General features: G+C 38.5%; 1 protein-coding gene and 1 long non-coding RNA gene across 3 annotated transcripts in view; one reads left to right on the top strand and one right to left on the bottom strand.

The window, feature by feature from the left end:
• Positions 1-4,028, top strand: part of LOC103141445 (E3 ubiquitin-protein ligase Midline-1) — a 47,161-nt gene extending 43,133 nt beyond the window's left edge. For both annotated transcript variants that reach the window (XM_016673849.1, XM_007557097.2), the window contains exons 8-10: positions 1,306-1,467; positions 1,552-1,759; positions 1,849-4,028. In XM_016673849.1, coding sequence (XP_016529335.1) covers positions 1,306-1,467; positions 1,552-1,759; positions 1,849-2,197 — 719 coding nt within the window. In that variant the 3' untranslated portion in view covers positions 2,198-4,028. The remainder of the gene's footprint in view (positions 1-1,305; positions 1,468-1,551; positions 1,760-1,848) is intronic.
• LOC107836779 (uncharacterized) overlaps positions 1-26,813 on the bottom strand; it is a 150,807-nt gene that overhangs the window by 82,217 nt on the left and 41,777 nt on the right. The window lies entirely within an intron of this gene.

Here is a 26,813-nt window from a genome sequence, read left to right as displayed (position 1 = left end):
TAAAGCATTCCCTTATAAGGTAGTCTCTCTTTCCATTACAACCCTCATTACTTTAAGGCTTAAAGAATATTAGGCAACATTTATGACACTAATGTGACACTTCATTTCCTTCTTGCCGTCGCATCCCTGTTTCTTTTTGTTCAATAAGATGTTATGTTTACCGCACTCCCTCTTATCACATTCGCTGTTGACAGAGATGTTGCTTTCAAAGTCGGGGTCAAGTGGTAGATAATTCTCCCTGAAGCCACCAAGCAGGAAGTTGAAGTTTTGTAAATATAAACTATTTCCTTCTTTATTACCGTTTGAGAATTTTTAGACTGATGTGTTTACCCACATTTAAAGGTAGCTGTGATCTGCAGTCAAACAAATCAGGTTTTATTTTAAGGAGGTCATCGCCTCGATTTGCATGCAAATATGCCAAAATATAAATTGTTTTGCATTACATTCTAGTTTATTCTAGCTTATGATATCCTCTTAATCGAATGAATATGATGATTTATTCATCAACTAATAGATGAGATTGTAGTCAATCTATATTTTTTCAAACCAACTCGAGACAAAAATAAATGGTCTTCAACTTTGCTGTTGTCTTCAACTGTTCATATGTTCAGTAAAGATAAAAAAGCAACTAAATTTGTTAATTTTAGCTTGAACTTGTCAAAACAGCTAGCTTAACTTTAGCTTTTTATTTGTAATGATTGGAAAATAGTGTCCGTCTTACAAGGTGCAGTTGCGCCCGGATTAGTCGAACATTTTACCTCAAGTCAGAAAATATCTTATTACCAGGCTTGTCAAACAGTGAAACATCTTTACACCAATGTAAACAGTGTAAAGATGTTTCACTGTTGACTATTTTGACTTCCGAGTGTCTAGTAAGGAAAAGAAAATAAAATAATAAAAAAACAACCATGTCAATCTCTCAGGAAAAGAAGAAAAATGGCATGAGGAGTATATGCACACTCACAAAAACACTTTGGCCTTGGAGGCACTGTGGAAAGCAGAGGTACCATTAAATAAACCCACACTGAAAACACTCGCAGCAGAAAGTATTGCGCTGGTATGAAGCCAACGAGGTGTGAATTGTTTCCTCTTGTGCCTTTTCTTACCCTCTTACCTGCTCCCACAGCCAAGGGCTTGCACATCCTTTTCAATTTGGCACACTATGCTGTCACATAGCAGTACATTGATCTTCTGCTGGCTTTTCTTAAAAAAGGAAATTGTTTTGTGGACTAAAAGTATGCCTTCAGTAGTAAGTTTTAGGAAAGTTTCTTGTTACTTTATAACTGCTTTCCCTCTTCCACCTAGGTCTATGTAACTCATTAGAAAGTTGGATGATTGTTCCAAACATCAAGCAAAACCACTACACAGTGCATGGTTTGCAGAGCGGCACCAAGTACATTTTTGTTGTCAAGGCCATTAATCAAGCAGGAAGCAGAAGCAGTGAGCCGGGGACTCTGAAAACCAACAGTAAGAAATCAAACATTTTCCTCTGTATGCAACAATAAAGTTCAATTCTTAAAAGAGTCAAAATATCTTAAATATAATATCCAGGCCAGCCATTCAAACTGGATCCGAAATCTGCTCACAAGAAGCTCAAGGTTTCCCATGACAACCTCACAGTTGAGCGGGACGAAACCACGTCCAAGAAAGGCCACAGTCAGGATCGGTTCTCCAGCCAGAGCAGCTACGGCGTGGTGGGAAACGTCTACATCGACAGTGGGCGTCACTATTGGGAGGCTCTGATTGGAGGGAGTACATGGTAAGAAACATTTCTACATTTACCTAACTAAATGTTCTTTGTTTGAATCTTAGATTGTTTTTTTTTTTCTTTTTCTTTCTGCTAAACAGGTACGCTATTGGCATTGCCTACAAGTCCGCCCCCAAGCATGAGTGGATTGGAAAGAACTCGGCTTCTTGGGTGCTCTGCCGCTGCAACAACTCCTGGGTGGTTCGTCACAACAGCAAGGAGCTGGCCATCGAACCCTCACCCCAACTGCGACGGGTCGGGGTCCTGCTGGATTACGATGCCGGATATGTGGCTTTTTACGACGCCGTTGGCTCCCAGCACCTACACACCTTTCACGTCTCCTTCATCCAGCCTGTGTGTCCCGTGTTTAATGTATGGAATAAGTGTCTGACGATACTCACTGGTCTCCCTATCCCAGACCATCTAGAGGGACTAGAACCCGGTAACTAAATGGTACAAAAACACAGTGAAAACTCACAAAAAGTCACTACCTTCTAGCTGCACTGGGCAACACTTATTCAAACTATGCTTTCTGGGTAGAGCGCCAAAGAGTGAGTCATCCTCTTCTGCTACAGTTAGCCACATTAAATTCTGGTCATGGACGATTATGCATCCAGAGGTAGGGACGAAACAGGAAAATATAAACAGTGTCTTTTCTGACCTCAACCATAAAACATGCTTAAAAAAAAAAAAAAACGAACAAGTAAGCATGTCTGTGTTTGAGCTATTTTTCATATAATTTCAAGCTTATCTAGATCGTCAACAGAATGGCTGTTTCCTGGTATGCCACTAAAACGAGTCAGCATATGTTCACAGTTACCCAGTGCAGCAGCAGTGCCTTGAAAAAGTACATACACTCCATTTTTTTTAATAATGACACAGATATAGCGATTTTTTTTTTTAAAGAACAACTTAAATTAAACACTGTTCACCATTTACTAGTTAGGTGACTTCTGAAAGCAATTGGTTGTACAACTGCATGCCACACTTTTTAGATTCACATTTTCTTAAATATTTTTAAAATTCTGCATCTTCTTTATTTGCACGGTGCAGTCTTGTGATACGTTGTGTTGGTCCATCATTTAAAATTCTAAAAGCACTAGAAATTGGGGATGTAAACATGAAAAGCTTAAAGGGATGTAGAAACTTTAGCAAGGCACTGCATAGAGGTGTTAGTTTCAAGCTTTCCTAGAATATGTTTCAATATGCTACGAATATTAGGACGCTCGTTTTCCTGAATTCTTACAACTCTGCAAAAAGCAGAGGATGGATTTCATATTCTTTGTGTTTTGACAGAGATATTTGAACTATTGCAAAAAGGAAAAAAAAGCCACAACTTAATTTTTTGTTGGTTTTTTTTGTTGCCGTTTATTATTTTTATAGCTCATCTCAATAAAAATAGCACTTTGAAATTTCCATAAAGTACGCAAAACATATACAAGTATATTTACTTTTTAATCCGTCTTGGTTGCTGTGAAATCCAGAACATGTATATTTTGTACATTTGTTGTACCCCACGAAGCCAGTTTTATTTTTTCTCAGTTCATTTAGCAAGGAACCAAAGTAGCCATGGCTGTTCAGATGAATTTTATTCTATGATAAAGTTTGAGATATTTTTTAAAAAGTGAGAAGCGGTGAATGGAAAATATTGATTGCTGGATTCCCAATATAGACTTTTTTTGCACATTGTTTACACTTTATTCATGGTTTGTAGCCTAAAAATGCTCATCTTTTTGTGCAATTTATATGCATTCATACTGGTGAGATGTGTTCTGTCTGACCTAATGTGTTTTGTGATCCTGAGTTTATGTGATGTATAATAGGCAAAAGTTGTCAAACAGTTGTATTATCAAGATATTATTAAATACAGAGGTAAAAATGCACAATGCAGTATCGATTTCTGGTAACTGAAACAAATGTGACATTTTCCACATGAATTTTCCCCTTAATAGTAATGCTAAAAAGTTCACTCTGCAATGCAAATGTAAAAAAAAAAAATCTGCATTTCTCAGTTAGATCAGGTTTTGTACACAACACAATTTACCATTAACCATATGAAGAACAACTGAGGTTTTTGGGACATCTCTTTGGTAATCCATTGGATTAGATGATGCTTCCCATCATCTAATCCAAGCATAGTGCTTCGTTTAATGTGTCCTTTTGAACTTTTTAAAAATGGTGATTTATGTTCAGTCTCTGTGAACACTTGTGAAAATCAGGTGCAACACTGTTTTCTGGGATAATGGACAACGGGAAATAAACTTTTTTCGTTTTCACTTCAGGTTTGTCGTTTCATATGTGCATCAAGCAGTTTGAAAACCCTTGATCTAGAACTATGCTGGAGGTTAGGCTTTGTCCATCAAGTCATCTACCAATTTTTTTTCCATCTGTCAATGTGATTGTCAAAATGACGATAAAATACCTAATTTAAATTTTACAATTTTTGATCCGAGTAAAACAGCGGCACTGATTAGCATCATGTCCTCATTTATACACCCAACATTTTGTCTGAGTAATCTAGTCTGCACTTTGGTTGACATCGAAATACAGAGTTCACCTAGTTTGGGAATTTCCTGCACAAGAGGAAGTCGTCAAGTCTATCGTGAACTTCCTGCATCCAATCAAGGTCTCTTCCTGGTTTTCAAGGAGTGATTGTTTTCAGACGGCAGGGGTTCATCCCTAAACAGATGTGCTGTTAACTACAGCTTTGTTTGTCCTTCACACAGCTCAGTGTGTTCTCTCAGTAAGGATTGTCTGACAGAATATTTGGTAAACCTTAGTTGATGCTTCTTGAAACACTCAAACTATTACTTTTAGACAGGGGTTTGTGTAAGATTTTATAGTTTTAAATTGACTTAAGCAAAAAAGACAACTAGCAATTTAAGTGCGTTTTGCACAAAATATACAGATACACAGAAATACACATCCTCTGTGATGAATGATGCTCATTTAATCTCAAAGCTTGGATTGTGTGCGTTTTTGTGACTTGAAATATTTCCAAACATTCAAATAATTTTTTTTACAAGCTCATGGAAGCAAAGAAACAGTAAAAAGAATGTTATAAACGTGACACCTGTAAATGCTCTTGGCATGTAAACTATGTCCTCAGAGTATAATCATCTCGAAATTAGCTTAGAACGCAGCTGTGTGTAATCAGAACTGTCAGGTGTAAAAGCTCTGTTGAAATTACTTGGAGACTTGTAGAGAATTTAGTTAGCAGGTGATTGGATGAAGCTTCTTTTAAACAAAGCATTTCTTAAAGCCAGTGAGTGACCAGGTGTTACCAGTGTTGACCGCTGCTGCGTGAGGCACCTGCCAGTACTCTATGCCAACTGGTACCAATTTCTGTGTATTGGCCCCCAAAGAAAAGCTTGGACCTTGCAAGATGGATTTCCCTGTGACACTGATCTTAAAGATTCAATGAATCCAGCTGCTTTGGAAGGTAACCCTGTGCCAGACAGGACACAGGATAATTATTCATTGCTGTTAATAAGTTTCACCTTTGACTTTTGATGCATATTATAATACTTCATCTCTAAATTCCAACTTTTTCTTCCAGCTCAACATTATTTTGCTTCTGACCTGCCTGTATCCTCATACAATATCTCTGTGTGACATTTCAAAACAATCGATATACTAACATAATGCATCTTGGGATTTCGCTGCTCAGCTGAATCATCCCACAGAGGTTGAAGACCTACCGTTTTATTAACCTTTTTTTTATTGAGGAGGATTTGCTGAGCTCGTGTTGTTCCTCTGCACAACCTTGGCTCTTGTGTACATCCACATGACAACCAGTGTAAGCGTCCAGCTACTCAAGCAGCCAGAGCTCCCTAAGGGCACTTTCAGTGTGGTTTAACAAGACACAGATAAAGTGACTCAGTTTCTCCTCATGGGAATTTAAACAGTTAACCGTCCTTCAAAAGGACCGCTTCACCCTCCTTTAGGCAAACACTGTCCCACTTTTGTGCAAAAATTAAACCAGAGCTGGTTTAGTGCGTCGCCGTTTTGTGCCTGTTCAGACGCGGCTGCGCTCATCCAGGCAATCTGGAGCCTGTGAAGTCCCTCAAGATTTTTTTTTTTAATAGGAATTATTTTCTTTCGCAAAAAATAAGGAGATGATCAGAGTTAATAGGAAGTTGTGCTAAATACAGGACAATCCTGGGAGAACATTTATTAAAAGCAGCGGATAAATTAAGACTGGAAGGAAGGTTAGCCCTTCAGCTGGAGAAAAACCCTAAATGCTAGCCACACTTTTCAGTTAGTCATTTGACGAATCGTTGAAAAGCTTGCACAGCTATTGCCGGTTACTTTTCCCCTATTTTGTGTTCACATAAAATCTCAATAACACAGTTAAGATTATGGCTGTGATGCTTAAAAGCTTAATAGTTCTGAATACTTTTTCAAGGTCCTCCAGGTTGCATTTCAAGCTAATGAAAACGATGATTTAAAATAAGTGGAAAAAATTGACAGTGTTTGAAAAGAAATTACAAGAAAAATAGTAAAAATTAGCACACCGTTTATTAAATCTTCTTCTAAAGATCCATCTATGGGGAAACTACAATATACAAAACTTCTACACAACCTAATTAAGGGATTTTTTAAATTACAAAACCAAGTTATTAAAACCATTAAAACTTCATCGTCATCCTCATTTCCTGCTGGGCAGTTTTGAAGAAAACAGAAGTCCTTCATCTGAGAGTCCAGCAGATGTCACTATTAGGATTCAGGAAAATATGGACATGTTTCTGAATAATTCACAATAATCCCCATCAGAATGTTTTGATTCTTTTCACCATGGCCAGAATATAATAGGAGGCAGGTTTTGGAAATTAAAACCTACCTCCTAGGTTTTAATTTCTAGGATTAAGAACTAAAATAGATCATCTCAATTGATTTGACTTCTATATCTTTTGATATGCTCTGATTTGATCTTCATTGTTTGAAAATAAGATAAATCTTTGGAAACATTTCTTCTCCATCACTCCTTTTAAGTAATGATTTCACAAAGTTCTTGCTTTTCATCATCACAAAATTCATCTTGGCATTTCCCAAGACACAAGGTAAGAACATGAGCCACACTCAGTGTATCCGGCAGGTTTTGAAAACACAATCCATATGCAATTAGGAATTTGTCCATCAATTTCTTTATTCCTAAAGGGATCCCAGTTGCTTGGCTTGATCAGTTTAGATTAACCATTTTAGATCTAGCTGGAGGCTTTGAGCAAAACACGGTGAACTTACAGCAGATGGCCATAGCGAGCAGAGGAAAGATTAAAGTCCAGCTGAAGGATTATTTCCAAGTTTTTGGAAATTTCTGACAAGGAGAAGGGGAAAAACAAAGCTTAGGTTGGATAAAAACAAGTCGCATTGAAATAATCCATTATCTCTAAAGGTCAAGGTGTCTATTGGTCAGCTACTTCTGAACCTTTTTCTTTTCTTTGATTTCAAGTACATTTTCCTGCCACCTTCTATTGCCCTGTAGTCCAGTTCTGATGCTCATGAGCACAATGTCGGAGCATTCATCTGTGGACAATAGGTCGACATGGACACCATGACTGGCCTGCAGCCCCAAATACAACCCACTGTGATCCACTGTGTGTTATGTCTCATTTCTCTCAGGACCAGCATCAGTGAACCTTGGTGGCCCGTGGCCCTGTCGCAGATTTATCTCTGTTCCTTACTTGAACTGCTTTTGATGGATACTGACAATTGCTGACCAGGGACACTCAAAGGTAGCAACAGTTCTGGAGATGTTCTGACCCAGAAGTCTAGTCGTTGCCATTTGTCAGACTCTCTTAAATCCATTAGCGAGCCAATTTCTCCTGCTTCTAACACATCAACTTTTGGAACAAAATGTTCAGTGGCTGCACAACACATCCCACTGAAGACAGAGTCTCGCAGGGTTATATTCACTTCACCCTTGGTTAAAATGTAATGTCTGATCTGTATATTTTACTGCTAGCACTGCTGTAGCAATCAGGTTTTTACAATCTGATGTTGACTCCTAGATTTCTGACAGTTTCCAAGCCAAAGATAAAGAATGATTTATGCCTTTTGCCTTTAATGATGCTGGATGAGTTTGGGAGGTTTCAGTTGACACGACTCAGATTTTTTTCTATTACGCTGTTCTGCTTTTTGCTTTTGTCACATCCAGAATAATCCAGCTAATTTAATAAACCCAAGTGAAGGAAAACATTTTTTTTAAACAAATTTATTCTGTGAAAAATATAATTAACTTCAACATATAAAGCACTACTGGGTCAGTGCTTTGGGTTTTTGGTGATAATTTCTCTCTTCTCAAAACTCCAGTCGGTGATGGCAGATGAATGCTCACACTTTTCTGCTGGAGGTTTGTTCCTGCTCTACAGGGTGCAACACTTCTATCGCTCACTTGATATGCAAGGTTAAGCCAGTATATATATATAAAAGAATGATGACTTTACTCCGGCAAACGTATATTAAAACTCACCTACAAGCTTTGAAAGGACAGCAGACAAGGGGGCATTAATGAACATGACGCCCAGCTCAGCAGAGTCCACTTGCCAGCTGCTACTTTTCAAATGAAACTCTAATCTTTCTTGCCAAATCTTGTGTTGACTCGTGCTTTTTTTTTTTGTGAAATAGTTTCCATCACTTCTGTACTAATGTGTTTAATCAAAAAGCTGCTGTGTGCTTCAATCTTGAACTCTTATCGTTGTCTGCCAAGGTGCCAATTGCCTTAGGGATGCACAAATGGAATCCATTGACCTGGCAAAGCCAGGGGTAAAATTCCAGTTAAAATGACCAATTTGCAAGATATTAATTATGCAACTTGAAAGTAAATTTTTTGACTGATAAAAGCCATTCTAACTATTCAAGACTAAAACAAATTTGCATTTAATTCGCTTCCATTTTTTATTCTGTTTTCCAGCTACCCTGTGGCCACAAGCAATCTCTCTTCTGAATTTCTCCTTTCTTGATCTTTAATTTTTAAACTTTCCTTTCCTCCCAATCACTCACTTCATCCCTCTTCAATAGCCTTGCAGTTTCATCCAGACAGTCAAGGAACCAATTAGTCTGCAGTTCTCAATCATAACATCAGCCAGGATGCAGCAAAGTTGGACAGACAGGCCTTTAGCGCCTTGCTAATTAAGAGACAATAATTCATTGCACTGCAAATGGGAAAGGGCTTTTGTGCTCTCAGCTAATTGGAAGAGAATGTAAAAGAGAGAGAGAAGAGAGCAAGAGCAACCAAGCAACAAGAAAAGATAAAGGTATGAAATAAAGGTATACTGGCTGGGTGTTATGGAGGTGTTAGAGTCTTGACTGAGGAAAATTGTCATTTCCTTCTAGAAGTGAGTTGTTTCACAAAGTATCAGGCAGTTAGACTGAAAACAGTCTGAGGACAAGGATGTGTTATTTTGTCCTTTATCCCAAAATAAAGGACAAAATGTAATCTGGACAATCTTGTCCAGATTGTCACCAATCTGGACAAGATTGGTGACAATTGTCCATGTTTTGATCATAATTTTTTGTCTGATGTTTTCTGTTTCTGTTTATCTATAAAAACCATGCAAAGTAAAAAATAGCAGCAAAAAGCAAATAGTGGGACAAGCAGATTGTATACATATCCAACTCCTGGAACATGACCTCCAGCATATCTAGTGGTGGGTCTCTAAGGTGTTGGCAAGTCAGTTGTAAGAGCTGCCCCACTCTAAGCAAGTACAAAGTCTGCCAAAGTCTGACATCAAGTGGCATGGCCCGGTGATGTATGCCTTGAACATCTTCCTTGGCAGGATTCAGAAGTCATTCTTGGACTTCTGGAATCCAACAGAGTTATTTGTTGTTGTAACACTAGTGGCTCCCTTCCCTCACCATCATTCTCACTGAGTGTTAGCAATATTTTAAGTAAGCAAGCAAATAAGAAAATAAGATTCGAAGGCTTTTTACACATCTCTACCTGGGATGCCAATTATTTATCTAAGACACTGTGTGAACTTTTTTTTAAAGCGCGTTTCTTATTGAAATAAACATTCATTCTACCACATTGCTATTCCTCTTTCATTGTCGGTTGTTTTTCTAAAGGTGCTGCGAAGACCCCCTTAAGACTGAGAATAATTTCCATGGGAGAGATTCCAAGAAAAAAAAAGTCGACTGCCAAAATGTAAGAAGAGAGAAAAGTCGAGTGGTTTTGTGCGAGCAAGACAAACAGCAAAGAGACAACGTGTGATATTCAATGTGTTTGTTTTTGAAGGAGAGAGTTGGGAAGGGAGAAAAGGTGAGAGAAACAGGCCCATTTGTATATGAATGTGGAAATGTTTGCAAGGTTGTGGTTGTGTGGGTGTGTGCATGCTTATGCCATTGTTTGCTCTTGCCTGAGTGCGTTCGTGGACAGGGGAGCGGATATGACAGGCCTGTCTGATGTCTCCACAGAATAATTGCTTATGGATTACCTGAGGCGAGTCCCACTGCAGACACTTAGAAATGACACACCCAGGTGACTCCTTGAATCGTGTTAATATCCGGTCTGGGCGAGAGTTTGATTTTGTTTTTCTTTTTTTTTGTTTGTTTTTGCCCCATGTGTGTCTGCATCCTCCCGCACATGCCGGTTATCTTTGTGTGAGGGCGTTCGCAGATCCACGGGGATATGTTGTCTCTCTCATCTTCCTGACTCACACAGAAGTAATTCCACTATGTCAGAGCTGTTTATTATACAAACACGTAGACTGTGTGTATAAACATCACCAGCAAATACATATGCCCTTCAGATCCATCATCTGTGCCTCGGCTCGGTTCCATTTGGTAACAGCTGACGAGCTTAAAACAGGAACAATTTGGGGCAAATTCCAGGGACACTTGGATCCCAGGTACACTGCTTGAGATTATTTCTCTCCGTTTCTGAAAAACAATACCTATGGATGCCAATAAATCATGCACTACATATGGCATCAGCAAATTTAAATGCTATTTAAAAACATATAGTAGAAATCAGTGATTTTCTGCAACAACCCAAGTCACAACAACAGAAAAATGGATCAAGAGAGATGCTCGGGCGGACTATGTAAAAATAAATACATATAATCTGAGTCACTCCTCATTCACCTAAATTTCCCTGGAGGGAAACCCTGTACTTGAGACTTACATAACCTACAAAAAACATAATTATGCAACTAAAATTTCAATTGTCACATAAAAGCCAAAGCACTTAGGCAGTAATCATTATTCAAGAGAGAAAACTGTTTTAAAATTTCTTCCTAAAGCTGACTCAAACAAATGGAGAAAATGGTAGAAAAAAAACTCATCCTTCTACTGTTTTGTAATTTAGTCTTTTTTCCAACATCAAATATATCTATTTACCACTGCATTTCATTTTCTACCACAGAGAAAATGAAAGATACAGCTGGAAGTCTTTCATTTGATTGATCTCTTTAGACCTAAGGAGCGTGTTTATGGCTCTGGGATTTGATAGAGTCTCAGTTTTCCAGGACACTGTTAGTAATAAAAGGTACAGGTACCGTTCAATTACATCCCTCCATAGGCTCAGCATGTATCTAACCAAGGTGGGCCTGAAGTAGAAGAAAGGTGACGGGGATAAGTGGAAAACACGGTGGTTGCTGTGTTTTGAGAAGCTTTTTTGTGGATGGACAGCTTTTTTTTAGCCTTTTCTTGATCTTATAGTAAGGAAGATCAAAAACAATTTGGTGTTCACCCATCATTGGTTATTCAGATGAGTATTGAAAGTGTATTGATCACTATCATTTTGATTGTTTTGCAAACAGAGGCTGAGCCATTGACACGTCATGTGGCAAAGTAAAAATTAACCAATTCGGTATGGAGATTTACCGGGATAGAGTTACTTTTAATATAAGAATAAATACATAAACATATGTAACTGTATAGTAGAAAAGCTAGAGCTGAAATAGCAATTATGGAAAAGTTTGGCGAGTTAATAAAAAAACAAAAAAAAATTGTGCTTAAAGAAAAACTTGAATGCTACCATATGACCAACATCAGACTAAAGATTGTAGGTCCATCAAAAAGCATGATCAGATACTGTACAGTACAACTACTCAATATTTAATTATGGCTTCTTCAGCATGAGGTTCTGCCTCAAACAGTGTGCCGTGCAGTGAATCAGTTTGTGGCTCTACTGAGGTGTTCAGGAATCCCAGGTTTCTTTAACGGCAGTCTGTTCTGGCATCTCTGATTTTCATTTAATCAATTCCCCGCAGAGATCTAAAACTCCAGTCGGAGTGCAGATGCCCTGCAAATTTAGATGCATTCCTGATCTAACACACCTAAATCAAATGGCTTGATTGTTTCTTCAGCATGCAATTATGTTCTACTACAAGCCCCGCTATTGATATATTTGACTCGGGGGTGCTGAATCAGACCCACATCTAAAAGTTACAGAAATCCAGCCCTACTGGAGTGGAGTGTTTGAGCTCTGCCATGGATTATTTGTAGGGTTTGTGTCAGGAGGAGGACGACAGTCAAACTTAGCAATACCATGGTCATAAACCATGGACTTGCTACTTTTGACAGTGTGGCCAGTAGCCAATTCCTGCTGGAAAATTAAATGAATCCCCAAAAGCTTTTCAACATGAAGAACTCTAAAATTTTCTGTTATCTCGCTGCATTGATATCATACTCTACACACACTGTGGACAAACACCGGCTCCTGAAGCTCCGACTCCACTTGTAGTCCATACCTTTATCATGGCCTTTGCTTAATCTTTCAAGACTGCAGTTATGCTTGGTTGATTTTGCACCTTTCCCATCAACATTCTTCTGAACTTTCAATTAATAAGCATGCATACATCACTTTGGACACACTCTATCTTCAGCTATCAACTTTTGTAGTTCACCATGTCCACTGGACTCCAGTCAATTCAGTAGTTATTACATAAAACTATTTTTTTTTTTTTAGTTTTATGTAATAAAACTAAAAATATTCAGCAGTTTCCTCATGCTGATTTGTTTTTTATTTTAGATTTTAACAATATCAAACTAATTCCTAAATTGTAATAACCTAACAATAAATAGTAATGAGTGCTTCTTCATTAGTGTATATGAGTCCCATTGCTCTAACCAAATTATGTTTAGTTTTTCTTCGAGTAATTTATTTTAGATCAAAAGTGGCATTGTGACAAATAAGAGCCTCGAATATTTCAAACAAAATAGCAAAGAAACAAAAATAGTACAAAGTATCAGTTATGAAAAAAGTAGATTACATGTGCAATCATTATTGTAATACAGTCTAATCAGGGTAGGCTACTTTCTGAGATACCCTTATATAAAGTAAATGTTAAATTATTAAATGATTAATTGAAATACCATTTGTGAGACGGCATCCACTATATGTAAACATAATGGAGGATTACACTGTAGGTCAGGATTTTGCATGCAGTTTCTGTATTCAACCAGTAGAGAGCGATGTAGACACTGGAATAAAACTTCAGTAATTCCCCTCCTCTCTTGAAAACTTTAATGGAGCTGAAGCTGCACGTGTGTGCAGGCACAGCAATGTGTACGAGTATCTGTTGCAATACGGAGCTGCAGCCCCCTCCAGCATGCTGAGAGCTGGAAAGCCTCAGCCTGACATTCACAAACAATGGCCACATAACACAATATGAACAAGATGCCTGGGATTCATTTTCCCCATGTGCAACAGTTTGTAGAGCTCCTTTTTGTTTCCCCCTCCGCTCCTCCCCACACACTTCTTTCCATCTCCAACACAAGTCATTGCCCAAGGTGTGGATTTATGCAAATGCGCGGATCCTTTTTACCAGCCAGCATTTTAACCAGATCATTCCGCATTAAAAGCACCTTTATATCTCAGTCCCATATCAGACGTGTTGACGTAAGAGAGAGCAGTTTGGGTTTTTTGGAACGCTCCGCCAATAACCTGGGGTAGATTTGAGGCTCAGTGCATTTTGGGCTGCAGCATAAACATCCTAAGGGTACTGTTTAAGTCAAAACATCCATTTGGCTTAGTAATTTTATGGGTCAACTGTGCACCAGGGGCAGGGAATAAATACTCCGATAACACCCTGAATAGTAATGCACGCACAAAAAGTAAATCTAAGTCCTCGTGTGTTTCTCTGCCTATTAATGACACGTCCAAAAATTTTCTGAAATTCTGACAAGCAGGATTAGAGGAAGAGCTTCAGCAGGGTGAGTCACAGTGTGTTGCGAGTTAAAAAGAGCATGGTGGACGGTTATTTGTAGTGATGGTATAATTCTGAGGAGGAATTGCGGCTCAAAGAGAGATGGACATGGGTGGACTCGAGGTCTTCCATTTCTCATTTCCTCGAAGCCGTGAGGAAATCAACGCTGACAGCTCAATAGTTGACTGGTAGGTTTGAATAATTGCCAGAAGCTATGATTGGATTTGCTGGGTCACTGAATGCACACACATACACACACTGATTGGGCCTTTTAATGTAGAATTAAGGTCAATCCCAATGTGGTTGCAATGTTACAACCTCAAACTTTTAACCGTTTAAAGTCTTTTGCTTCCTCCAACATGCGTCTCTGTCCATGCTGAAAAAAAAAACATGCCCACATCATGATGTTGCCACCACTTTGCTCCACCATGGTGTGGATCTGTCTTTAAAGAAGGCAAGTGAACTTCTTACATTATTCATCAATATTATGGGAAAAAAGTTGTTTTAATAAAAATTTTGGTTTATTGTGACAGGTATAGTATTGAGAATGTTTTGTTATGTTCTCACAGCTCATCCTACTTTCACTCCTGCTACCAGATTGTGAACCAATCCTCCATTTCAGAAAGGGAGCAACAAATGTTTGTCCAACTATATATTTGCTAACATTTCTGTGGGAAAAAAAGGACGTTTTGCAATTTGCATAAACTCCGATTTATGATTTATGATCTCTGCAGGGACTGTAAGGCAGCTAATTTGGGATTGGTAACCTGGCTTCAGATGCAGAGGTAATAGGCTCACAGTATCTGATCTAGGACCAACTTTACTATTTTTAATAGTTCAACAAAACTAAATTGAGGATTTCTGCAAACCAGAAAAAGCTAACATCACGGTTCAGATTGTTACAGTTTCTTGATTGAAAGCTATTTTTTGCAATGTTGATTTCATAAGTTCGTTAACATCTATATATTTATAAAGACATGATTTAATGCAGTTACTGTTTAACATGTAGCAGTGTAAGAGAACCGTTTTCTGCGACTGTTCAATGTTGGATGAGTTTTATTTAAACAGGAGAATGCATTTATTGGGCAATGGTTATTTGCAGTGATATATTGGGAATAAATTGGCAAAAAGGACTATGAATATTACGCCAGTCATTATCACAATAAATGTAAGAATTTTTTGTAATATTAACCCTTTGTTTCCCATCCAGTTTTTAACAGTAACTCAGATGGGTTCTGAAGGCAAATGGATAAACAAAATTTTATTTATGGGTTTCAGAGTGAAGGTGATAAATATAGTCACATTCTTTACATTTTTATTTACTATAAAATAAAATTATCTTATACACACAAAAGATATTAAAGTAACATGACAAAAATGTGAGAAACATCCAGGGTTATCACTTTTTCTAGGGCAATGTAAGTCACAGCTGCCTCCCAATCCGCCCACTGGGAGTGAATTGAATCTCTTGTGAAAATATTCCTTTCATTAGAATAACTCCTACATCACACTCGCACATCTTTAAATAGTCGTAGTTAACAGCCGCAGAATAATTCTCACCACAGTGGTCATCAGATTTTTTTTTTCTTTTTTAATTTCCAACTCATGCCCTCTGATTTTCAATGCATCTCATTTCTTCTTAATAAAACGGCTCAGATGTGCGTTGTCTAAGCAGGTCTCCAGCAGCAAAGTGTTATTCTCTCTGTCCTTGACTTTGCTACTTTTACAAGTCAGAAGATCTATTAAACACTCCCCCACCACACATACACACACAGTCCATCTCCACAAGGACTTTTCATTGACTTCCATTCATTTTTCATTCATTCTGTAGCCAAACCCACCAAATATGGTGGGAACATAAGACACCTTCCATTAATTGTACACAAGTTTTATCCATGTACCACTTTTCTTTTCTTTTTTTTTTTTTAGTTATTTCAAATAGATGGCTATCCATTCCGGTTTTCATGCTATAACCCCAACTTGAACTATAAATCTCAGCATTATCATGCATCATATGCTCAGATTTATATTCAAAAATAGAATAAGAAAGTTAATTGGTAGAGGAGAGTACATGGTTTCTGACTTTGATATCCATAAGGAGCAGTGGGGCCTCACAATGTAGTACTTGATGGGAAAAAGATGCCCTGTGAGGTGAGAGATGCTAAAACACACAGGTACACACACAAACAGCAGGGAGATGTTATCCGAGGTCAAGTGATTCAGTAAATTAGCAGGTTCTTTGGTGATCTCATGTAAAAGTATGAATTATCAAGTGAAGCTTGTGAAATGTTGCCAACAGTGATGCCTGTTGACAGTACAAAAGAATACAATTAACCGCAGGTGATCCCGACTACTATGGTTTAAAGCATCGAAGCAAATAGCTGCCTCCATCAGCAGGAATCCAGCCATTTAAAAAGCGTTACGAAACAGCAGATTCATCAGGTATGGTTGTCGTTGCAGAGAGAAAGTCACTTAATGCATGTAATGTATACCCCATCATGGACTTCTGCTTGCAGTTCTATTACACTCTTATTATTTTTGCGCCAATGGCCTTGGCGTCTACGTCAGAGTGCAAACTGTGTCTCCTCTCATCCTTGGAGATGTTACTATGGGGACAAAGGCAGTGGAAGGAATGCAGGCTGAGGGTGTATTGCTGCGCAAATGAGTCTGTGTGTGTGTGTGTGTGTGTGTGCGTGTGTGTGTGTGTGTGCGCGTGTGCTTGTGTGCGTCTGTGCGTGCGTGTGTTGAAGCAGATGTGATGGCCTTATATGCAACGCTCTGTAATGTAATGAAATCATCGCCTGGATGGATTGTAGCTCAGGGCGTATAGCTTGCAGCTCCGTGAAAGTACATTTTCAAATGATTTGAGAATTTCTGGAGCATTTGAGGCTGAGCAATGCAGGAAAGGGTGATCTGTGCAATGATTGTAGTGCCATTACTGCAGGGAACAAAGCCAAATCGCAACTTGGAGGAGAAGTCTTGATTTTGATGCTTTTGACGTCACCTGCTTCGCATCCAATAGTCCAAATAAGTTTACATTAAAAAGGATTCAGTGTTTTGAAAAAGTGTAACAAAACAGATCTCTGCAATTTACATGGATTTAATGTGAAACACCAACAGAAAACGGTGTTTCTTTTTAGTGCACAAAAATGAAATCTTTAAAGTTTGACGTGCTTTCGTGCTTTGCCCTCCTTCACTCACTTTGGGCTGGTTTCTAACAGCTTTTGCACATAAAGAGACTAAACCTTTTCCTCCTGGTCTTTGACAAATATCTTAAGCTTAGTCAGATTGCATTGAGAGCGTCTATAGACAGTACTTTGTGTTCTTGTAGATTCACATTTGAATTTGTACTTGTACTAGCTGAATTACTTTTTCCAGTCAATTCTGACCAGTGGCATTCACCCTAACCAGACTTTTTTTGCCAAATAGTGGCGGCTAAAATCATGCGAGTGAACACAGAGCATCATCTCAGTGGATTTCACTATGTGTGAGTTCTGTCTCCTGCAGCCTGCCAGAGTTCTGGGTGAGGCTCTTCAAAGAGCCACGAGAACGAGGTAGGCCGAGACTGAAACAGGGGAGAATTGGCTCCTCTGTACTAATCAGCCCAGCGGATGAAAACGCACAGCTTGTGAGCACCGCACAGCCAAAAATGATCATTATAATAGGGAAAAGTTCTTTACAAAGCAAGTGTGTTTAAAAAAAATATATATATATGGATGGCTTGCAGCTACTAAAAGAGTTTGCTGCGCCTAAAATATTCGCAAAGCATGCTGAGCTGACAATATGACAGTTTAGGGAAAAAATAAAAATAAAAAATAAAAAAATAAAAAAAGGAAGAGATTTTATACTGAAAAACATGGCCTTATTCTGGGTTTATTCACCGTCTTCCCTCCTGCGTGGATGCCTTTGAAAACAGGAATCTAGCCACTGCTCTTAGCTTTCCTTGAAGCTTAGAACGCAAAGTTTGGAAATCCACATCTTGTTGAAAGAAATACTTTATCCTGCCATCTCCAACTCCCCGTGATGTTTTTGGTTTTATGGCAAAAGGCTAAAAAAGATGAAATAGATCGGTTGCATAAGGCAAAAGAAGATTACGTTAGGGGACTGGAGAAAGAGGAGGTGAAGCTGCGCACAAAGTAGTCAGAGGCAGTTTGTCTTCTGTCAAAAGGTGGAGTTTTAATTTTTAAATCGTTTCTTCCCCCCATCACTTCTGTGATATACAGCATCAAATGAGCTTTTCAACAAGAACACTGCTTCGGTCTACAGTTTGACTCAGAGCAGTAACACAAAAGCTTAGCAAAAACAAAGATTTTTGTCCACATGCCAACAGTTCTTAGCTAGAAAATGTGAAATACTAAGAAGCTAACTGTTAATGTTTGAGAACAAAAAGGTAAACGATATAAAAGATGAACTACAATTGCTTTGGCTGAACCTTTAGCTTAGCACTCCAAGTTCTGCTAAAGATGGATTTTGCTTGTTTGTGTTCAATTTAGACATTGATTTTAAAGCAATCTTTTGTTGGAATGGAAACCATGCATTGTACATGCAGATATATTTTCAAAAACAGAAAAAAAATGTTAATGGCTAGAGTAACGTTGCTAGTAGTTTTTATTTACTTTACTTCAGAAACCCAACTGGTTATTAGTTTTAAATCTGCAACATTTGACCTCTAAATTGAAGTTACTAGGAAGGATAACCACCCAAAAAGGCAACACTATTAATTTCTTCTCATTTGTACCAGTAAACACCGGACAGAAAATCACACCAAGTTAAGCAGAACTAGAAACAAATCACACGCACACTTAAAACAAAAGTATTCTTCGATAGCCAAGGTCTTTTGTAGCAGAATAATGTGCCCAATCACAGGCAAAATTATTTATGGAGAATTTGGAAGTGTTGACCTTGCCTCCAAATTAGCCGTCAATAGAGTTGAACATCTGTGGGTTGTGCTTGACAAACAAGACACATGCGTAGCAAAGCTAACCCTTCTGGGTTTTTGTGAATTCAACTAAACCGGTGATTATAATCTTATACCTGATTGGCATCTGTCTAACTCTACCTACAACAAGTTTTATGAAAAGAGCCACACATTCTGCTACTTGTATTGTTCTGTTAATAAGGCTCTGCCCCATAATCGGAGAGAAATGCTTAAAAAAAAAATAGAAAAGGGAAAAAAATGCAGCAAAGAACAAATGTAGACACGTTTTATTTTTATGCTGCAGTAGGTGACAGGAACTGTCATTTCTTTCAGAAAAACAAATTATGGGTTTCATTTCATCGTCACAACAGCTGGTTAATTGAAATCTCCATATTTGCATAACCTGCTCATCAACCATCATCATTTAATGATTTATATTAGTAGCACTGACTCCATTGTGTCTAATCACAGCCAAACAAGCCCCTCTTCATACCCCTTGATGCTGTTGTGGCCCTTTAAAATGAATGCAAGGCGTAAAAATTCAAACTGAATGCAGAGTTTTTCTTCTGCTCCAAAATAGAGCAGGTGGATAATCACCAGTGCCCCACAAAAAGCTGGGTCTCTAATGATCAAATCTTTGTGCGGGCCATTATGCTGCGATTCTATTGAAACACCATCAAATATCCTGTCACAGCCACCTGATATGATGATTTCAATTACTAGTTAGATCTGTTGAGCACTGTAATAACACTGCTTCTGAAAGTGTGTGTGTGTGTGTGTGGGCAGATGATGGGTGGGATGCAAATTCAACAGTTACTGTCAATCAACTGCAGGTACATCTCAAAACAATTTTAATATTGTGAAAAAATTACATATTTTTAAGACTGCTGAATCTAGACTGACACCCCTTACAAAGAGGATAAGCTACAAAAGGTTATTGCTAAAGGAGCTAGTTGTTCACAGAGTGTTACAACCAAGTATATTCATGAAAAGTTGAGTGGGAGGAATAAGTTTGATAGAAAAAAAAGGTGCACCTTCATAGGAAGTGGACTGAGGCTGAAGCCAGCGCATCCACACCCACAACATACTAATCCTTCACATGGACTCCAAATTATACATTCGTCAGGTCAAGCCACTCCTGAATCAGAGTTGATGTTGGAAGCGTCTTTAGCTGAGGAGAAAAAGAACTGAACTGTCACTCAATGGTCCAATTGTCAGATTAAAGTTGTCAATTCATTTGGAAATCAAGGTTCAAAAGTCTGGAGAACGTGTGAAAAGGTGTAGAATACATGTTGCTTGAAGTCCAGTGTGACGTTTTCACAATGAATGATGATTTGAGATGTCATGTCCTTTCTGGTGTTGGTCCGTTGAAGTCCATAGTCAACACAGCCATGAACCAGAAAACTTTAGAGCACTTCATGCTTCCTTCTGCTGGCAAGCTTTATAGAAATACTGATTTCACTTCCTCACAATTAAAGGGTATCAAATTGTTGGCCAGGAATTCCCCAGATTGGAACCCCATAAAGAATCATAAAGGCAAAACATTTTCAAAATGAAGATCAGAGACACCAGGTCCAGAGTCCACAGATAACCTGAAGGCCACAGCAGAAGTTTTAGTTTTTGAAATGAGACAAATTATTTTTATGTTGCACCATATTTAACTTTTTCAGATGAATCTGTGTTCATGATCAGGAAACTGCTGCATTCAGTTTGCGGGCACTCTATCAATAAAGGGAAAAACTGGATAAGTTTCTTTACAGATACAAAGTGAGCCACAATAGAGAGCCTGGTAATGCACTATTCAGTTGCTTTCCTCTCATCTCAGATTTGGGCACTGAGGTACAAAAACCTCAAGTCATCCTGAATCACGTCAACTCACTCCTGTCAATGTGGAAGTAGCCGTGGCTCTTCATCAAGCTTACCCAAAATTTCACTTCTCAAAGAATGACCTGAACTTTAGTTCATTCCAGCTGCTTAGTTCTTTCTTGTGCATAGCTTCTGAAAAGTGTATATAAATACCTTTGCTGTTTATATTTCACACACAGGAAACATTTCCTGTCAACATTCAGTTCAAAGCACAAAACAAAATTTAGAAGAAAACAGACTGAAGTAGAAGTTTTGCTCTGGGCTATGAAGCAGTATGTATAGCCGTAAGTTCATAGTTCAGGTCCTGCAGGAAACATGAATGTCAGTAAAACAAGAAAAGGAGTTATATTATTTTAATAATGTCGCCAGGGAGGCCAAGGCACAGCAGGAAGAGGAGTAGTCCTCCAAAAACAAGGTCGGCAATTTAATCCCCAACCTCTCCAAGTTGAGTTGTCCTTGAGCAAGGTGCAGAACTCTTCAATACACAGGGTGGGACTGCACAGCAAAGTGTTATATATGTATAGAATACAAAACGCACGTGTGTGTGTGTGTGTGAGAGAGAGAGAAAGAGAGAGAGAGACGGAGAGAAACAAGTTGTGAACACTTTATAGAACTACTTGGACATTTTAAAATTACCAATAGGCACAACAATTTTCTATATTGATCAATTCCGTCCAAAGCAAAACTTGACTAAAAACATGAATCTTGAAATGGTGCAAGAACAAAAATGGTTTACCAAAACCAATGCAACATATGACTTGGCTCACAAAAAATACATTTGTTAACAACCAAATAAAAAGATCAGTAGGTATTCAAGACCAAAAGTCCAACCATAATTTCCGAGCATCAGACTCAAAAACATTTGGGATTTGCAGCAGGACAATTATCTGAACCACGCCAGCCATTCGGTCTCCAAGAAATTAATTGGAACAAAGGTTTTTGGAGTGGCCTTGTCAAAATCTGAAATTAAATCCTATTGTAATGATGTGGCATTAAATTAATTCTCGAGCACTCTCCGATGCGGCTCCATTAAAACAGCTCCCACGAAAATGTATTTTGTATTTTTCCTGTTGTCCTTTTCAAGTACTCCACAGTACTGGCATGCAAGAAAAAAACAAGTTCATTTTAACAAGATCCTATCCATTTGATACTTTAAGATAATTTAGTCCATCTCCTCAGATGCTCCTATATACTCCTCCTTCCTTGTTCCTCTGACCCTCCCATACCTCCCACCTGCTCTTGTTTTCACCCCAACTTGTCTCTGAGGGATCAATTGTACAACAAACTCAATGAATTCTTTGCCAGAGCCTGTATTTCCTCAGAGAACATGGTTGCTCTTGAGCTTTAACTGAGAAAAAGGCGAAAAAAGGAAAGTTAGGAGGGGGTGGCAGAGAGCGAGGACCTTGGAGGCTGCACATATTTAGCACTGGGCTTTGACGAGGCTTGGCAAACATAGGTGCTGCATCGTGGAGTTTAAATGAAAGACGCCAGACGGAAATGAAAGAGGGCAGGAGATAAGATCAGGAAATACAATAAGGAGCTGTCTTGTAAACACACCATGATGCCGGCAACAGATAATAAAAAGAACAAGCTGATGAAGCAGTACTTTTATTTTGTTTGACAGAGGGGTGTGTCTGGGTTATTATCTGTAGGGAGGGGTTTAGGGTGTCTTGCCATTATGCTGATGCCAACATTACTCGTTTGAGGAGATTAAGAGTTCCTTGTAATTTTGCAACAATTCCTCCCACCCCTCCATCTTTCAAAACTTCTACAAAGTAAAGCCAGATGGGGAATATCTTAAAATGCAATCAGAAAGAGAGGGTGTTTATATTTTCTAGCACTGGAACTGCGAATGAAAAGTTCCCACCGAGATGAACTCAAAAGAAAAACACCTAATAAGATTCATGAGAAGAATATGTAAGTAAATATTGAGCATTAATATTGATTTTATTCATGCATTCTGTAAAAGGCTATCATAACAGTTAATTAGCTGTAGCCGGCCTTATGCATTATGTATGTCCTCCATTATAGAACAAAAGAAAAGATGGCATCCCAAAGACACGCCTTCAAAATCTCAACAGTGGTATGAATAAACATTCTTTTGAAATTATGATATGTGGATTTCAGTTCCCAGGGAGATTTCCAGAACAGAAAGGCCGCACAACCGTATGAAGTAGATCACGTAGCACCAAAGGATGCTCCGGCACTCTAATGAGTGAAGGGGTTTACTAGAACCCTTTCTAACGAAGGGAAGAGCCTATAGATCAAGAACGTGGCTTCACATTGTTCTAATTGCATATATTAGGATGCATTTGGTTTTCAAACCAGTTTCAAACTAGTGGTTTCTGTCAACCACTAGTTGACTGCAAATGTTGCCGTAACTTCATTTCACAGATTGAAATTAGGTTTTGTAAATAAATTCTCTCTTGTTCATCTTACTTTAATGCACAAATTCACTTTCATGCAAAAAAACAAATGTGTTGTATGTGAAACCAACGGGTTGGTATTGATAAATTAGCAAACAGACTATCTTAAAACTGTTGTGCTCTTGCAGAAAGACAGCAGAAATGTGGTCTAATCGGTCCTTGTGATCCAGCATGTTGAAGCTATGCAGTGGGTGCCCACTCAACCACCATGACTGACTGGGGAAGAATAGAGAGACTTTGCTAACCACAATCTCTTAGTTTAATTAAACCATTGAAACTTGAATGCAGCTCAATTGCTTACTGATATGTAGAACTAAGTTATCATCTGAATAAAAATTATTTACAATTTGAAGTAGGCTAAAGTAATGGTTCTCAATCCTAGTTCTTAGGGTCTACAGCATGCCATCAAGTGCTGCAGAAGCCTGTTAGTCCCCTATTAATTTAAGTCAGGTGTGTGGCAATGGGGCAACATCTAAAACATGCAGGACATTAGTTCATGGGTAGGTTGACAACTGAGCTAAATGTAGAAATTCCCCAAAAAAAACCATCTAAAGTGGTAGTTGAAGGTCTGGGTTCCTTTTTAAGGTCTGAATAAATCACAATAACTGACTCGTCAGTTCTGCTCTTTGCTAGAAGTTGATGCAACGCAACAAATCATTAATTCCAGGTGAGCTGAGCCCACTGAGCATGTGAAGACCTTTAGGTGAGCGGACCTTTCTGGACTTTACGCTCTATGTCAAGCCACTGTGGAATCTGCATCAAAGTTGGTCGAGTGCACCAGGTACCCACCTGGAATCATGATACAACGGCTGGGAGTTTTACTTCTCGAGTCAGTCAGGTTTATACTCGACTCCTGATGCCGCTACTCATGCCTACCAGTAGTTTCTCTATACTCAATTGGTTCTGGAAAAAATTATTTCTACACCCAAATCAGACAATTTTGTCAATGAGGCAAAAATCTAAAAAAACAAACAAAAAAAAACAAACAAAAAAAAAACAGGTGATTCAGGGATAATAACTGACACTTGAATGCAACCTTAATTAGATAAACTACTTAATAATATAATAATCTCTCCCACTGTGCCTCCACTTTTGTTGAAAACAGAATACTCCACAAGTAAAAACTAAGTTTTAGCTTTCCACGCATTAGATAAAGGCCATTTTATTTAAAGAAAGAAAGTAATTTATTCTTTGATTTACAGATTCAGGTTAGATTGGGTTCTTCATATACCCCTCCTCCTCCTACTAAAGTTACTTTAATTTGTGGTTATCAAATGAAATAAATCCTTTAAGTATTTACAAATTAAACCAATATTATTTCACACAAGTTATTTGTGAATCCAGAACACGATGCAACTTTCTGAAAGAAAAACCCAATGAAAACCCAAAGCATTGCTGAAAAGGCCTGTAGCACAGCTGTGTTCCAAGGGAGAGAAAAAAAGGTAAAAAAGAATAAATATTTAATTTATCATGAAAAAGTGAACCTTGCATTAATTTCTACAGCTCTAGTTAGTGAACAGCTTTACCAAATTAGTTCAACATCAAAGCTGCTGTTCATGGTGAAGACAGTGGGGTTGAGGTTACATCATGCAAGCTTACAGGGAATTGTGCAGCTTAGTGTATTGAATTTTAAGTCATTAATTTTTATAATCTCAGCACGCTGTGTTCTCTAAATCCAAATACACCATTCCTTTCTTTTGACCCTATAGAAAATGCTTAGATATTCATGCAGCATATTCATCTTACATGAACCAATAAAGCAAGCACAAACATGATTTTTCCGAGATATAGATTAAGTTAAACTTTTATAAGGTAGATGATCTAAAAGGACATCTTCTGGAAGCGCATCTACAGAATATTCAGAGATGTGATGGATGTAGTGAAATTGATTTTTTTTTTTTTAGGTCATAAAAAGCAGGCATGAAAGTGTTTGTGGGCAGAAAGTGGATCAACAGAAAAAAAACACAGAGCAGTGACAAATGAAGGAGCCCACGCAGAGCTGGACAGCGGGGCGTGATACATGGACCTCATTGTACAGTACAGGCAACAATATTCATATATTTAATGGGCTGTTTAATTAGCTTTTAATCATATTCCCCCCCAACCCCCCATTTCGTCACAGGACCTACATCCAGGTAAGCGCCAGGAAATGTATGTGTGTTCTGTCATTTTAGCATCTCATGTGGAGCTTTTCTTATGTCATCTGCAAGGAAGGTTGTATTTGCATTTCAAAAGTATAGATTGATCTCTGCTCTAGGAGATGTTCAAAACTTGGGGTACTGGTTTTTGACCTCTCTTTGCTTTAAACTTCCTCCATAACTTTAGCTTTATGGGTGATACATGAAAAAATTTGGGCAGATTTTAGAGGCATACATAATTAGTGTAAAGCAAGCTACCTTCTACAGTTGCACCCTTCGCAGAGTCACAATTTCCTGAACCCTAGGTGCCGGGCCACCTTGCATTTTTAATTTGTTTTGTCTCTGGGACGTATAACACAGGCAATGTGTCGAAACGAGATAAACATACTGCTCCAGGGGTAATTACATATTCCCTACTGAGGACGGGGTCACTTCTTCATACTCTAAAAAAGGACATAAAATAATAGCTCATCTCTTATATAAAAAGTAGCAAACAAAACTTCCGCTTTTTTTCCCCCAACTTTGGCCCACCCTGCTTTCTCCTAGAGTGCCTATTAACTCCCCAAAGTCACTTTCCCTGTCTGCCTTAAGAACGGTTTTAGCAGGATTGTTTCCGCCTCATTTCCTAGGCAACCTCTGAAACCGACTCCCATGTCAGACCAACCTGCGCTGACAACCCCCTGCTGGAACGCGCACGCACACACTAACTCACACACAGTGGCTGAAAATCCAGCGTGGCTTGGATCACCTCCCTCGTTTCTCCATCTTGATTGACTAGCTTCTGCTCACAGCCTGCCAACCCTCCAGGGTCATTTATGCAGTAGAGAGAAGAAAGGAGATTGCGAAAAAGACAGATCAGAAAGAAAGGGCCCAATAAGGGGAATGAATATCAGGGGTGATAAAAAAAAAAGGAAAAAAAGGAAGCCGGTCTCATGTCTAGCTGTCAAAAAAAGCCCCCTGCTTTGCAAAGATGCAAACCTCGTCTTCTCTAGAACGACCCCCCACCTATCTTCTCCACAATGAACCTTTTTTTTTTTTTTTTACTTTGGGATGCAGCCCTTGATACTTTGTTGCTAATTTGTTTTATTTTTTTAAGTGAAGTTGAAATTCAGCAGGAAAATGAAGAGTTTGTCAATCGTGCACCTCAGGCAAAAGAGAAATGAAAATGAACAGGAAGTTGTGGAAGATGAAGTTCTGGTATGCTGGAGTTTTTAGCTTTGTCATCTTGGAAATAAAAAAAGCCATTTTAGGCTTTTGCGGCTGCATATGTAGAAGCCACAACTCTGAATACTTCCACTAAAGCAGGGTTTTTGCTCATCCAGCAAATACTTGTTCTTCAACTTCTTCTGCCTCATCTTGTGGCTTTGTGCTTGAGGTAATTATGGCACAAAAGGTGTGAATACTCATTTCCATTTCAGCTTTCTGAACATTGAAGTTTCTTGAAAAGACCTGCATTTCTTTAGGTGGTGCTAAGGCAGAAAAATGTACTAGTACCTGTATGGTGGAAAAACTGCATGAATAAATTTCCTGACTTTCCTCAGACAACGAAGGAACGCAAATAATCCT

Source organism: Poecilia formosa, unplaced genomic scaffold (assembly GCF_000485575.1).
Source record: "Poecilia formosa unplaced genomic scaffold, Poecilia_formosa-5.1.2 Scaffold83, whole genome shotgun sequence".
Taxonomy (NCBI): Eukaryota; Metazoa; Chordata; class Actinopteri; order Cyprinodontiformes; family Poeciliidae; genus Poecilia; species Poecilia formosa.
Note: the sequence above shows the minus strand (reverse complement) of the source record. Positions and strands in the feature narration are given on the sequence as shown.